The following is a 14092-nucleotide window of genomic DNA, read 5'->3' as shown; positions in this document are numbered from 1 at the left end:
ATTGAAGAAGTCAAACGAACCCCGATAAACACCGCCACTCCCCGCAGGGGCGTCTGCGTCAGCAGGCGTTTGGTGTGTTGCGACACCACGGACCCGAGCACATGGGGGTTGGACCCTCCCGCGCTTAACCGTGCGTGGCTTAGCCGTGTCCGGGGAAAAGGGGATCCTGGGGGTTGAGCCGATGCCGAGTGTTTGGACCTTTACGGCCCCTCGGTGGAGGCAACACACCTCTTTGGCCTCGGCTTCACGTAGACGGCACCCCCGGACTGACCCACCCGGGGGAAATCGGTAGTTGCCTTTTCCTGTCTCTCTCTCCAATCTTCGTCTTTCTCTCTCGCCTTTTCACCTTTCCTGTCTTCTACTCTCTTCTATATTACTTCCGATTTTCCGGGCAGCAAGCAAACCTTATGTAGTTATCCAAACTTGGGTATATTATATTAGGTTATAGTGGCGATGCATGGCTGGCGTCTGCGGGTATCTCTTCAACCTAGTAGCGTCCCCTTGTTGGGCTCGGTGGTGGGTGGCCACCATCGCCGCCGAACTACCCAAAGCTTACATGGCAAACGCTTTCCCCCCCCCCCTCAAAGATCGCCCCCTAAAATGGGGGCGCACCAATGCACCTTTCCAGTTCTTTTTGAAAGAAAACCAAGACACCAATCCAAAGTACCATGTCCTTCACAGTGAAGGAAACACAACTGTTAGAAACTGTCACCATTCTTAGTATCCAAATGCCTTGCGAACACGATTGGACATAACTACAAAGCATCAAAGATGGCTAGCGGAGACCTCCTCCTCGAATTGACCAAGAAAGAACAAGTCGAAAAACTCACTGCACTCACCAATATCGGTGACATGAACGTGACAGAAGAAGATTTCCTGAACCTTAGCGACGAAGAGCTCCTTGAAGGATTCCAAGATCAAAACGTCATTAAGGTACAGAGAATAACACTCCGACAAAACGACCAACAAATCCCCACAAAACACATGATACTCACATTTGGAACCAGTACTGTGCCTAGTTCACTCGACGCAGGATACTTAAAAATCAACGTCCGACCATACATACCGAACCCGAGGCGGTGCTTCAAGTGCCAGAGGTTCGGGCATGCTTCACAATCATGTAGAGGTAAAGAGACATGTGCGAAGTGTAGTGCCAACGACCACCCCTCTGACAACTGCAATGCTCCAGCACAATGTGCCAATTGCAAGGGAGACCACCCAGCTTACTCACGGAGCTGCCCTTACTGGAAAAGAGAAAAAGAAATCATCGCAATCACCGTAAAAGAAAAAATTTCATTCTATGAAGCGAGGAAAAGGTTGGGGCACTTACCTCAACTTAGCTATGCCAGTGCGACGCGGCAGGGGGCAGCGCCACACCGGTTTCTGGAGTCTACAGGGTCCGCGCGCGGTACTCCGGTAGAAACTCCATCCGCCCCCTTGGTGGTAGCAGCCAGTGCTGCTCCATCATCATCGAATACGGGCCGGCAGACCACAGTGTCGCAGGGCCCAAAGCTGAACAGAACTCCAAGGCCCGAGACGCGTGTTTCGGCGCCTGGCTCTCGATCGTCCAGCGCCTCGGAGAAGGCGATGGAGGTCGATCCGAAAACCCCAGCGTCATCGACGCTGAAAGAACCGCGCTCCCTGGAGCGCAACAAGAAGGACAAACTTCTTGTAACTGCGCCGAAAAAGGGACCGGTAACCTGAACGGTTACCGCCCTTAAGAGTAATCAATTTTTCTAATACTTGTCACCTACAAATTCTAAGCTCGCACGCATAAGTAAATATTTTAGTGCCTATAAAATGGCTTTCATCATTCATTGGAATTGCAGAGGCCTGGTGCACAATCTAGGTGACATCAAAGACATAATAAATAAGTTATCGCCAGTAGCATTCTGCCTCCAAGAAACAAACCTAGGCCCCAAAAATACACATTTTCTTAAAGGTTTCACTGTCGTGCGTAAGGACCGCGAACACTCCAGCCGTCTATCTGGGGGAGTCGCTATTGTTGTGCAAGGCGGCATCCCTACACGGAACGTTTTCTAAATACCCAGTACGAGGCTGTAGCCGTCACCATTTTATCATATAAAACTGTCACCATCTGTTCCGTGTACATCCCACCACACACGCATTTCACAACCCGAGACCTGGAAAATTTAAAAGACCAGCTGCCGGAGCCTTTTGTTTTAGTATGAGATTTTAATGCGCACTTCAACCTTTGGGGCAGTGATAAAACTGACCAAAGAGGGCAACTTATCGACGACTTCATTTTAACAAATAACATTTGTCTTTTAAACTCAGGTGCAGCAACATATTTTTCACCAAACTCCCGTAACTTTAGTTGCCTTGATTTAGCCTTTTGCTCACCGTCTCTGTTTACTGATTTTAAATGGGAAGTACTAGACACCTCATATGGCAGTGATCATTTACATTCCATAATCAAACTCTCACCAACGCGCTGCCCATTATACTTCATAAACCGCACCGTTGGAAATTAGAACTTGCAGACTCGTCTGTTTTCACAGAAAGTGCTAAGCTGGAGGAGCTTACTACGACAGACCTAAGCATTGATAAAATTAATGAAATATTTACTGAATGTATTATTGCCGCAGCTGAAAAGGCTATTCCTCAATCTTCTGGCATTGTTAGAAAAAAGCTGAATCCTTGGTGGACATATGAATGCACAGAAGCAAAAAAGAAGCAAAATAAGGCCTGGGGAATGTTGCGTAGATACCCAACGCATAGCAACTTCCTCAATTTCAAACAAGCCAAAGCGAAAGCTCGATATATTAGGAGACAAGCTGAAAAATTGTCTTCGCAGAAATATATATCTACAATTAATAGCACCATCACATCCAAAAGGATGTGGGAACAGGTCAGGAAGTTTAGAGGGGACTACTCATCATACACGATACCCTTACTTACACCTTCAGGCACTCAGACAACACTACAAGAACAAGCAAATATACTTGGGGAGCACTTCTATAATGTCTCTAGCTCGGCGAATTATTCCAACAGGTTCTTAAAATACAAACTGTCAGCAGAAAAGGAGTAATTGCCAACTGCTTGTGCGTCTAAGGAAGAATATAATGCTCCATTCACTTTACAAGAACTTAACAGGGTACTGTGTGCTCGGTAAAAAAACCGCAGTAGGTCCTGACCGCATCCATTATTGCATGCTTGCACACCTGTCCAAAGCTTCGGTAGATGCACTCCTAAAATTCTTTAATAAGGTATTTGCATGTGGAATTATACCAAAAGATTGGAAAAAAGCAGTAGTGCCTTTTTTAAAAGCAGGTAAACCCCCCACATCCCCAAGCAGCTTTCGACCCATTGCCTTGACAAGCTGTTTAGGTAAATCGTACGAAAGCGTCGTAAACGCGAGATTGACATTCATTCTTCAAACGCAGAACCTAATTGATTTTCATCAATGTGGGTATAAAAAAGGCTGTTCAACGACTGACCACCTCGTCCGACTTGAACATGAAATTCGTGAAGCATTCTTACACAAGGAATACTGCCTGACAGTTTTCTTCGACCTAGAAAAAGCGTATGACACTACTTGGAGATTTGGAATCATACTTGACCTCGCTGGTTTAGGAATCCGTGGCAAAATGCTGAACTGTATAGCTGATTTCATGTCCAACAGAACATTCCAAATCCGTCTAGGCACTGTGCTCTCGCGCTCATTTGTCCAGGAAAATGGCGTGCCACAAGGCTGAATACTTAGCACAACACTCTTTATAGTAAAAATGAACTCCATTAACAAAGTCATCCCCCCCTCTGTTATGCACTCCATATACGTCGACGATCTGCAAATAGCATGCCGCGCCTCAAATCTAACAACATGTGAAAGGCAGCTACAGATCACAATAAATAAACTAATACAATGGGCTGACACAAACGGATTCCGCTTCTCTACTCAAAAAACTGTTACTGTGCTATTCTCGCAAAAACGAGGATTGCATTTAGACCCGGTTCTAAAATTGAATGACGTAACGCTGCCGGTAAAACAAGAATATAAATTCTTGGGAGTAATCTTTGATAAAAAACTAAACTTCCTGGCCCATATAAAAACAACAAAAGTTAAGGCAAATAAAGCGTTAAACATTCTAAAGGTGTTGTCCCATAAACACTGGGGTTCCGACCGAACGTGCCTCTTACGTATTTACCGGTCTGTTGTGCGTAGCCTTCTGGATTGTGGCTGTGTAGTTTATGGCTCTGCTAGGCAGTCTTACATTCGACGACTGGATCCAGTACATAACCTTGGACTGTGACTGGCAAGTGGTGCATACAGAACATCACCTGTCCAAAGTTTATACGTTGACTGCAATGAGACCCCATTACAGCAGTGCAGAGTGTTAATTACATTTTCCTACACACTGAGAATACAGTCATTACCACAACACATATGCTACAACATCGTCACACAGTACAGTTCACGGTTACATTATACAAATAAACCGAACATGATTAGGCTGCTTATCCTGCGATATGAAGAATATTGTCAGGATTATGACATTCCTCATGATGTCCTCCAGGTTGCGAAAAAGCCACAATGATTGCCCCTGTGGCACGACTTCATGCAGTTATGTGACTGGACATTAACACACCTAAAGAAAAGAGACACCCCACATGAACACATTCTACAAGAATTCTGTGCTCTTCAGCATAAGTATCAAGATTACATGGAATTTTACACTGATGGCTCCAAAACAAAAGAACACGTGGGTGTGGGGGCTGTAACAAAAAATTGGGAAGCCAGTATTCGATTACCAATGCATGCCTCTGTTTTCACTGCTGAAGTTTATGCTATATGGGTTGTAGTTAAAAAGATTATCACCGACAAACACAAAAATACAGTCATCTACACTGATTCCTTAAGTGCACTAAAGGCTCTTCATCTAAAATCTGAGTGTGAACCCCCGCTAGGGGATATTTTAAACATGGTGGCTTTTAACAAATATGGGAGATCAATTCGTTTCTGCTGGGTCCCAAGCCACGTTGGGATACCGGGAAATGAAGCAGCTGATAGATGTGCATCAACAGCAGCATGCAAAGACATAATATACACAACACTCCCATATAAAGATAGTATCAGTGCGATTAGGAAGGCCTTGACATCAAAATGGCAACACGAATGGAACCACTGTGCAAACAACAAACTACATCTTACTAAACCCGTCCTTGGTGAGTGGAAGTCATGTACCCACCAGGAACGGTTCATTGAAGTAGATTTATGTCGACTACGAATTGGACACACACACCTGACACACAATTTTTTACTTAGAAAAGAAGATCACCAACATGCGAGAAGTGCCAGGAACCGCTAACAGTCATACACATTTTACTGACATGTACACACATTGAAACACATAGACGAAAACTTTTGCAGAACTTATACAAGTCACACATACCATTACATCCTGCTTTAGTTTAGGAGACAATCCCCTAGTACCATTACCTGACGTGCTTAGATTTTTAGACGACACCGGCTTTTTACACAAACTATAGATCAACACAGCTTTTGCTGTTTTTATATTTTAGTTTATAACACCATGTGTTGGGCGCAGCATAGCCTGAGTCGCTTTTGCGCCACTAAACCCCATTTAACTAACTAACTAACACCGCCACTCTTTCGCTGTGATAAGCAACGAAGGGTTGCTTATGCAAACCCGCTCATTCTTTTTGATACAAAACGCTTCAAGCAGTTCGCGTTCATGTTTTGACTTCTCCCTGCTGATGATGCTAGTGCTGTAAAACAAAGGCGAGCAGTGGTTACAATCTTTCACATGCAATGCCAAGTTGCTCGCTGTGCCTGATTGCAGCGTGTTGTCATGTTCTCTGAGGCGTTTAAGCATCTTCGTTATGTGACAATCTGTCTGTGTCCTGGAACGGTGCCAGCTGGGGCCTCTCCCCCTCACACTCTCTCAGCAATCACGTGATGGCACAGCGGCGCATAGCAACAGTTGCGCTGCCACAGCTGTGGCCTCTCCCCTGTGGAGATGGGCTTGCACAAGGCTTACACTACGAGCGACGATCAGAAAAGGGCACGATGCTCCTCCACTCCGGAACGCACAAAAGCACTACGGCAGGGTTCATCTACTCCCCGACACGGCGCAGAGAAGGCTCCAGAGTCAGTTCGCCAACAAACACGGGTTTATTCACCCAAGATACAGCACAATGCGACAGTAACGGCGCTTACGGGCAAAGGCCCACTGCAAGACCGGTCAAGTATGCGTGCCCGCTACGCTAGGGCTAACTGGGTAGCGGTCCGCCAAGGGCGAGAACGAGGACTCGCGAGAACAAAGGTCTCATGTAACCACCTCGTTGCGGGCCTGTGAGCATCTGCCGCGGCGATGAGGCGCTCAGCGGAAGAGAGCTCAGGTGGAGAGGGTGCCCGGGGGCCGCCAGTCGGGAAGCCAATCAGGGCGCGTCCCGGTCACGTGTTCTCATGCAGAAACTCAATCTTGGGAAGGGAGAAACACAGTTTGCGTGAGAAATTAGCTCCAGCGCCCTAGCCGTGTCCGCCATGTTGCCGTCACGGCGACAGTTTCGGAGATCGAGCTAAGCGCAACGCGCGAGCTGGGGGACTAAGCGCGGGAAGGCATCTCAATCCCCACATGCACCAGGGACACAAATACAAACGGGCACCTATAGCATGTCGCTGCGACAGCACAGGCTCAAGCTGGGACACAATGCTATTAAAAGTCTCAGCGGCTGTGCTACTTGCCCTCGCGATAACCAATGTGCTAACTTACGAGAGCTCGGGCCATCTCCTTCGGCTCAGGCCTCCTATCAGTGCGTCTTGGCGTGGTACGACCTCACGCCAGCACTAGGCACCGCTCTTCAGCTCAGCTTCGAGAAAGTATCAGGACAAAGTACGCGCTCACCGCACTGGCAAAGGCACCGTGCGCGAGCTCAAGTCCTAGTCACAAAGGTGTCTGGCAAATGAGAGGAAAGCGTATACGTACCCCGTGCTGGTCCCGGAGAGAAGAGACCCGCGCTCGGTCGTGAGTAGCCGACGGTGGTTATCCCCATGACGCGAGTGGAGCACCACCGCTGACACCGTTTGCAAGTGGAACGGGGAGAGGCTTAGGGACGGCAGAACAGATGAATGGCTGGGCCAATGGCGCCGGCGCATACCTCTATCCTCATAAAGTCTAAGCTTGTTTTAATGTTTACAGCGCATGAGCTTGGTAAGTGATTGTGACATGTTGAACAAGCGGTTGCTGACACAATATGATATAAATGTTTTTAGAGTTGTACGTGTGCAGTGGCTGCTCGTCTTACGCCAAGTTTCACATCATGCAGTGAAGATATTGAAGTTTCCCTCATGTAGCGCATTTTGGTCCCTGTCATCATTATCAAAATTATACCGGTCACCTGCCACATTTGCGTATGCAAACTAGCCCACGCCATTGTACCATGTGTAAAGCACAGTGCGGTTTATATTGCGCTATGGGCCAGGTTTTGTGTCACACCTTGGCAAACTTAGTAGGCACATACTCACACTCACTCATGAATGTTTTCTTCTGGTGAATGGATGCATACTCATGTCCACTCGAAACAAATGCCACTCACTCACATTCATGCATGTTTCGAAAATGTGTGCAAGTAAGCGCACTCCTGAATGTGCCTACGTTTGTATGCAGTACAAGTATGCACACACACATAAAGCACACGTGACATGCAAACACGCATACATACGCAAAGCGTGTACCGCCACTCATTTGCACTCACACATCGTTCCACTCACTCACAATGACGCTTCCAAATGTATATCTGTGTCACAATGGAGTTGAAAGCAGTAGATCGCAGTGAAAGTACATGACTCAATCACAAGTAGACACTTGGACTCTGCTTGTTGAAGCAGTCAAATGCCAATTATAATGCATTTGGAAGCATGCGCACGAGCATCCCTATAGCGTTAAAATCGAGATCGCGCAACAGGAATAGCCAACGTTATGGGGATCGAGGTGTCTTCCCACGCCTCGTCCCCCAGCACATGCGTGGCGCTTAGCTCAATCCTCGGGAACCGCTGCCGTAACGGCAACATGGAGGACATGGCGAGTGCACCGGACCTACTTTCCCGCGCAAACCATGCTTCTCCCCCCCCCCCCCCCCCCCCGGGATTGGACTTGCCCCACGAGAACACGTCACCGGGACGCGCCCTGATTGGCCTCCAGGCACCCTTTCCACCTGAGCTCTCGTCCGCTGAGCGCTTCCTCGCCACGGCAGATGCTCACAGGCCCGCAACGAGGAGGTTACATGAGACCTTTGTTCTCACGACTCCTCGTTCTCGTGCTTGGCGAACCGCTACCCGGTTAGCCCTAGCGCAGCGGGCACGCGTACTCGATCGGTCTTGCGGTGAGCCTTGGCCCGTAAGCGCCGTGACTGTCACACTGCGCTGTATCTTGGGTGAATAAACCCGTGTTTGTTGGAGATCTGACTCCGGAGCCTTCTCTGTGCCGTGTCGGAGAGTCGACGAACCCTGCCGTAACGCCTTTGCGTGTTGCGGAGTGGAGGAGTGTCGTGCCCTTTCCTGACCGTCGCTCGTAGGGTAAGCCCTGTGCAAACCCATCCCCACAACGTCAGCCTCACATATGCACCCATCGTGCGGGTGGTTTGAACATGGCGGAGGGCGTCAAAACCAAGAGCACTCTCTGACGTCTTTTACCATCATCGCAGCTCCGCCGGCTCTTGACCGTACTTACTCGCCAAACTCTCAGAATATATGGTTCTGAGCCAAAGCACCCATGTTGCTGCTGCTTTGAGGAAATCGATGCCGGCTCATCGAAGCCATTGCACATAGCAACTAATACATTCTTGAGGCTTGCCTGAGCTGTGTGCAGGGGGTCTACGAGATGTAAACAACATATGCATTAAGAGGTACTAGTTGAAGGCATAAAGATAAGATTCCTGCAATTTCCGTAAACACTAGCATCAGAGTTCCCTCTAGTAATTTTTGTAAGAGACTCTTATGTTTAAAGGGCATGAATGATGAGGTATACTACGTAGTGCTTGGTTTTAATGTTTAGGTGGTACATAGGTTATATAAGGTAAGTGCCTGAGGGGAGACGTCGAAGAATGGCTTGGTGCATTATATGTAACTCAGGGTGCCATGAGTCTGCCACCTTTGGCTGAATATCACACTGAAATATAAAGTTTGGTTAAACAGTGGTAAAGTGCCTCAGACAGACTCGCCGACGTTTCGAAAGGTGGACATATCTTTGTCAAAGGTGGCCTTATGATCCTTGGCGACATAGTTTTAACAGGGTAACTGGGTGAGTTTTACCAATTTCTTGGCCTATGTGAGAAAGGTTGTGTTTAAAAACCAGTTCCTGTTTACTGGTGTTCTTTTAAAAAGTCAAGTAATTTTCAGTGCATGGGTGCAATTCCCTGATGTTCCCAGGGAAAAGCTGGAAAGATGAAAACCTTGAAAAAAATATTTTCTAGACAACCTGAAAAGTGAACATCTGCCAAATCTAACTTTGTTCTAGTGCCACGCATTTACAAAGAGTTGTTTTTATGTGTAATTCTCTGTGACGTGCAAAGGCCATCACAATTAAAATAGGCACCATATGTGTTTTGCTGCATCCCAGGTCACCGAGCTCCAATTCCAGGTGTTTGCCCTCACCGTGCAGTAAGAGTGCTGCACAACATGCACGTGGGATCCCACCAGCTACAGCAGCCAGTGTAACCCACGAAGACCTGCTCTACTCAGTTATGACTGGCACACACATGAGAGTGATTGGCAGGTCGACAGGTGGTGTTGCCATGGAAACAGAGCAGCACAGTAACCTGGGACTTTTCTGTGAAACAGCAGGAACATATGGCAGAATTGTACAACGGAACATCTTTGGTCATTCGTCCGACTCCCAACTTCACGACATCCTCTATCCGGACTGTGCTGGTAAAGTGTCGAGCAAAGAAAACCAAAGCACAGCAGAAAGGAATCTTGAAAGTGTTACAGCTGAGGTTGGCATAGGTACACCGACCGGAATCTCCTCATGTCCCAGTTCGAAACTCATGATGTTATCTGGTAGTAGAGCTGAACATGGGAGACCAGAATTGCTAATGCAAGAACCAAGCTCTTCTGAAGCATCACCTGAGAGTCCTTGCCCGTGCGGACGCTCGTTTGAAGACGACACCTATGAAAGTGAGGGGAAAGGGCTGAACCAGTCCTGTGGTGACAATCCTGGTTTGCTGCTCTCGGAGCCCACTTGTGACGAGGCACACGGTGCTGAGGACGGCGGTGGGGATGCCAGCGTGTTGGCTGCTGACAAGGAAAGTAGCCTACCTACCACTGCAAATGAGTCCTTCCCTGTGGGATTGAAGATGGCTGGTAAGCACTGTGTCTCAGGTTCCACTCTGTTTTCTGCAAGGTGGCCAGAATTGTAACAGAGTGATCTTTACATAGGCAATGCAGCATACTTCAGGTCAAATGTTGTACGGTCTTAGAGTCTCACAGGAGTACAGATCACCACGGGTTCAAGCTTAGCGAGCCACTGGACCGCATCGGCCGTCGCCTCTAGCGCCGCTGCGCGCGAGCTCAAGCTGCAAGGGGCTACAGAACGACACACGCAAGAACACAATATTACCCTGAGTTAGTGGAAACCGTTTATTGTCTCCAGCGGTGCCAAACACTGCACAAATGCATGGTCCGGGGGCAGCGTGGGAACCAAAGGGGTCCTGCACCAAGGGCAAAAATACAAACAGGCGCCTATACATCACTGCGAGAGCACAGGCTCAAGCTAGAAAATATGCAAGCAAAATAGCGAGCAAATATGTTCGCTTCCACAGCTGGACACCAACGCCTAGTCGTTTGCGTGTATGGCCATGCAAATGGTGTTGCGTGTGCATTGTGGCACATTGATTGGCTTGGTTGAATCACAGGCAACAAGCCAACATACCGATCCCATGCGCCAGTAAAATTGTCACTTTACTTCGTTATATTGAAATTTTACTGCATAGAAATTCAAACATTTGTGCCAAGTACAACCGTCAATTGATTCTTTCTTCACGGAAGGGACCTTAAAAAGAATAATGTAAAAGAAAGAATGATAAGTTTTGTTGAGCTTGAGAGCCAGTGTCTACTTTTATAGTTTGATTCCATGCCAACGAAGTTCTCTTTACAGCAGTTACACAGCACACGGAATGCCAAAAAAATTAATATCCAATGCACTGGGGTGATCGGTATAAGCGAAGCTTTCGTTTCCATTCTCCCACCACGACTTGCCAACATAACTTCGGGTTTCTCTGAAAGTAGTATGACACCAAATGCTATGTTCACCGAACTGAACTGCTTTCCCCACAGTGTGACCAAAGTAGCATCAAAGCCTATCAAATGCTACAAAAAAAGCTTTGCTTTAAAATCACCTGTAATTGTGGGGACTACCTGAATCAGCAATTTTGTTCATGGCCGCTGCATTTTCTGTTTGCTGATATCACGCGTGCATCATGTCCAAAACGAGCAAGAACCGGTATGATGTCAGAAATTTTGATTGCTGCTATGTATTGGTTCAGCAGAAGCCCTAAAAGTTGGTTTTATCACAAAAGACCCACTCTTAATCTGCTATGCTTAAAGGGACACTAAAGGCGAATCCTGTCAAAGTGGACTGTTAAAATACCATTCCAGAAACCTCACAGCGATTGTTTCGTGTTAAAAAAAGACATAGTTTATGACAAAATTGCGTCTGAAGGGTTCGCATACCTTTAGCACAGTTGAAATAACGCGCCCTCGAGTGGTGAGGGGTGATATTGCATATGCAGTGCTCCCATTCCTGTGCCAGATTGCGCCAGATTGCGCCATATGAGATTTCCTGCGCCATCCTGATAAAAATACACAATTTTTCAACGAAGTGCGCCAATATTAGCGCCTGCGCATTACGTGTCTGGCCACAATGGCCCGCAGACGTGCGTAGCGCACGTCTGCGGTTTCATAAATCGAACGGCGACCGATAATGTGGGCTCGATGGGGACCGCCTAAATGTAAAATTAATTGGGAGCCGGAAATTATTCTCGGTTGACCACTTTCAGGGATACGTTCACTTTCGCAGGATTTCGCGTCTCTAGCGTCAGCGTCGGCATACTTGGTAGTGTGCCAGAAATGCTATCATCCGTCGACGTGTCCAGTGCAAAGTATCCCGGAAAGGGATCGTCCAAAAATAAAACCGAAGTTTGTCAACGTGGTCCTGCGCGCACTTACGCTCGCCTACGATCTGGTCGTGTGTCACAAATAGACGAAAGTACAAATAATGCATGCACCGAATCTTAAACCTTTGGCAACAGGAGCGCGATTTTGTAGCGATGCCTTTGCCGCTGCCGCTCCTTGCGCTTCGTCAGTGGTATAAGAGCGGCGCTCCGCCTGCGTTATATAGTATCAGCTGGCAGAGAACAGTGGATGATAAGGACGGCATATAGAATTGAGCGGAATGCATGGCTACAAAATCGCTGCACAGGAGTCGACCATGCTATCATAGCTGAATGACGGCATTTTCTTGTATGTTTTTTGAAACAGTAACTGTCTTCGTCGGCGGAGACACCGAGGGTGTAGTCAGGCCGCTTAAACATAAGTCACCGCGACCATGTCGCTAATTAACACGTCAATGAATAAACGATGGACGCGTGGAGCCTACCCGAATGCACTCCCGAATGGCTTGCCGGAGTTCGCTTGCCCGACCCTTTGGGCGCAGTCAGTGCTGGATTCGCTAGGCTTCGCTAGTTTCGGTTTCCAGCAATTGTCGGCAACATGGACGACCACCATGCTGCGGTGATGCCAGCGGCGTATCAACGCCAAAATATTGCTATTTCCGCTCAACTTGGCGGTCACATTAGCACGCAGTCGTGCAGGCAGAGACTGAATTATATAGAATGGCGTACCTTAAGGTATCCGAAATTTCGGTCGCATTTGTACTTTAAATTTATGGGCCAGTGATGGTGCCTCAAAGTAGTCAGAATACAAGCTTGTTTGAATTGCAGGTGTCGAAATAATCGGTCGACGCCAGTTGTGATTCGGCCAGTTGCCGAACAGAGACTTCAGCATTACGAGGATAAACAGACGTTGAGACACCTGGCTGTCATTTGAAGCAATGACTGAGCGTTACGAGGGGCTCATCAAGGCTGGCCTGGCTCAGAAAAGCATTGATGACATTGTCTGGCCAAGTGTTTCTGACTGATGCCAGAGCCTTGCTGAAAACATAACAAAGTGTGTGGGAACCCTCGGGTCCCATAACCACCGCACGGGCAGCGAACGTCGCGTCAAGCGCATGCGCGCCAGGGAGAGGGGAAACTTTCCTTCCGCGGGCGGCGGCGCACGGGAATCGCAAGCGCTATCAGCGCCACCGGGTGGGTCACGCGAGATCCCGCTGATATCGCCTGGGTCTCTTTGGTCTCCAGCAAGCGGCGACGGCGGAAGTCTCCACCGTCGCTCCCGTATTCCCGCACGTGGTTAGTCAGCCGCATTCTTGCCGCAGCAAACGCCACGGCCCCCCGTATTCCCCAGTTGGTAAGTTGGAAGCCCTTCTTTACCTAGTGTATTATTCTCTTCGAGGGAACCCTCAGCGATGTCAACTATAGCTAGCTGGCCTGCTCGAAGTGTTAGTTGCAGTCGTAATAAATGCTTTCCGAGTGTACACGTGGTTGTCGTCTATTGTTTCCTCGAGCTTGTACCGGACCGCGGTTGATGCGCAGACATGCGCCAAACGTGGGGCTCGGTGTGTCGAGGCAGAGGGCCGTGGGCGATCCCCACCATATCCCGACATTTTGGCATTCCCAACATGGGGCAAGCTCTTGGAAAACAGGACGACGATCGGTTCGGATGCGAGGAAGGCTTTGTCTGGACCAGCGTTAGGCCTCACCCAAAGGCGTGATTGCTAGCTAGGTTGGGCGTGTGCTTTCTTCTTGAGTGCGAGTTAACGCTGCGCCAGTGTCGCCGAACTCGTGTAGACGCTGAGATTTGCAGCAAGTTTTCTCCCAAGAGTACGCCCGAAGCGAGTGAGTGCAGCAGCCGACGCGGTGGTCGATTTTCCCTGTACATAGCTAAATAGCCTCCTTTCTGTATCTTTGGCTCTGGGACCTGGGCGCCGGAAAC

At 48.3% G+C, this 14092-nt stretch overlaps 1 protein-coding gene across 3 annotated transcripts in view; it reads left to right on the top strand.

Moving 5' to 3' along the window:
- Positions 1-14092, top strand: part of LOC119431233 (gamma-tubulin complex component 6) — a 314121-nt gene that overhangs the window by 194257 nt on the left and 105772 nt on the right. For all 3 annotated transcript variants that reach the window (XM_037698710.2, XM_049657249.1, XM_037698709.2), the window contains exon 13: positions 9603-10345. In XM_037698710.2, coding sequence (XP_037554638.1) covers positions 9603-10345 — 743 coding nt within the window. The remainder of the gene's footprint in view (positions 1-9602; positions 10346-14092) is intronic.

This window comes from Dermacentor silvarum, chromosome 10, assembly GCF_013339745.2.
Source record: "Dermacentor silvarum isolate Dsil-2018 chromosome 10, BIME_Dsil_1.4, whole genome shotgun sequence".
Classification (NCBI taxonomy): Eukaryota; Metazoa; Arthropoda; class Arachnida; order Ixodida; family Ixodidae; genus Dermacentor; species Dermacentor silvarum.
This window is presented reverse-complemented; position numbering and strand designations above follow the sequence as displayed.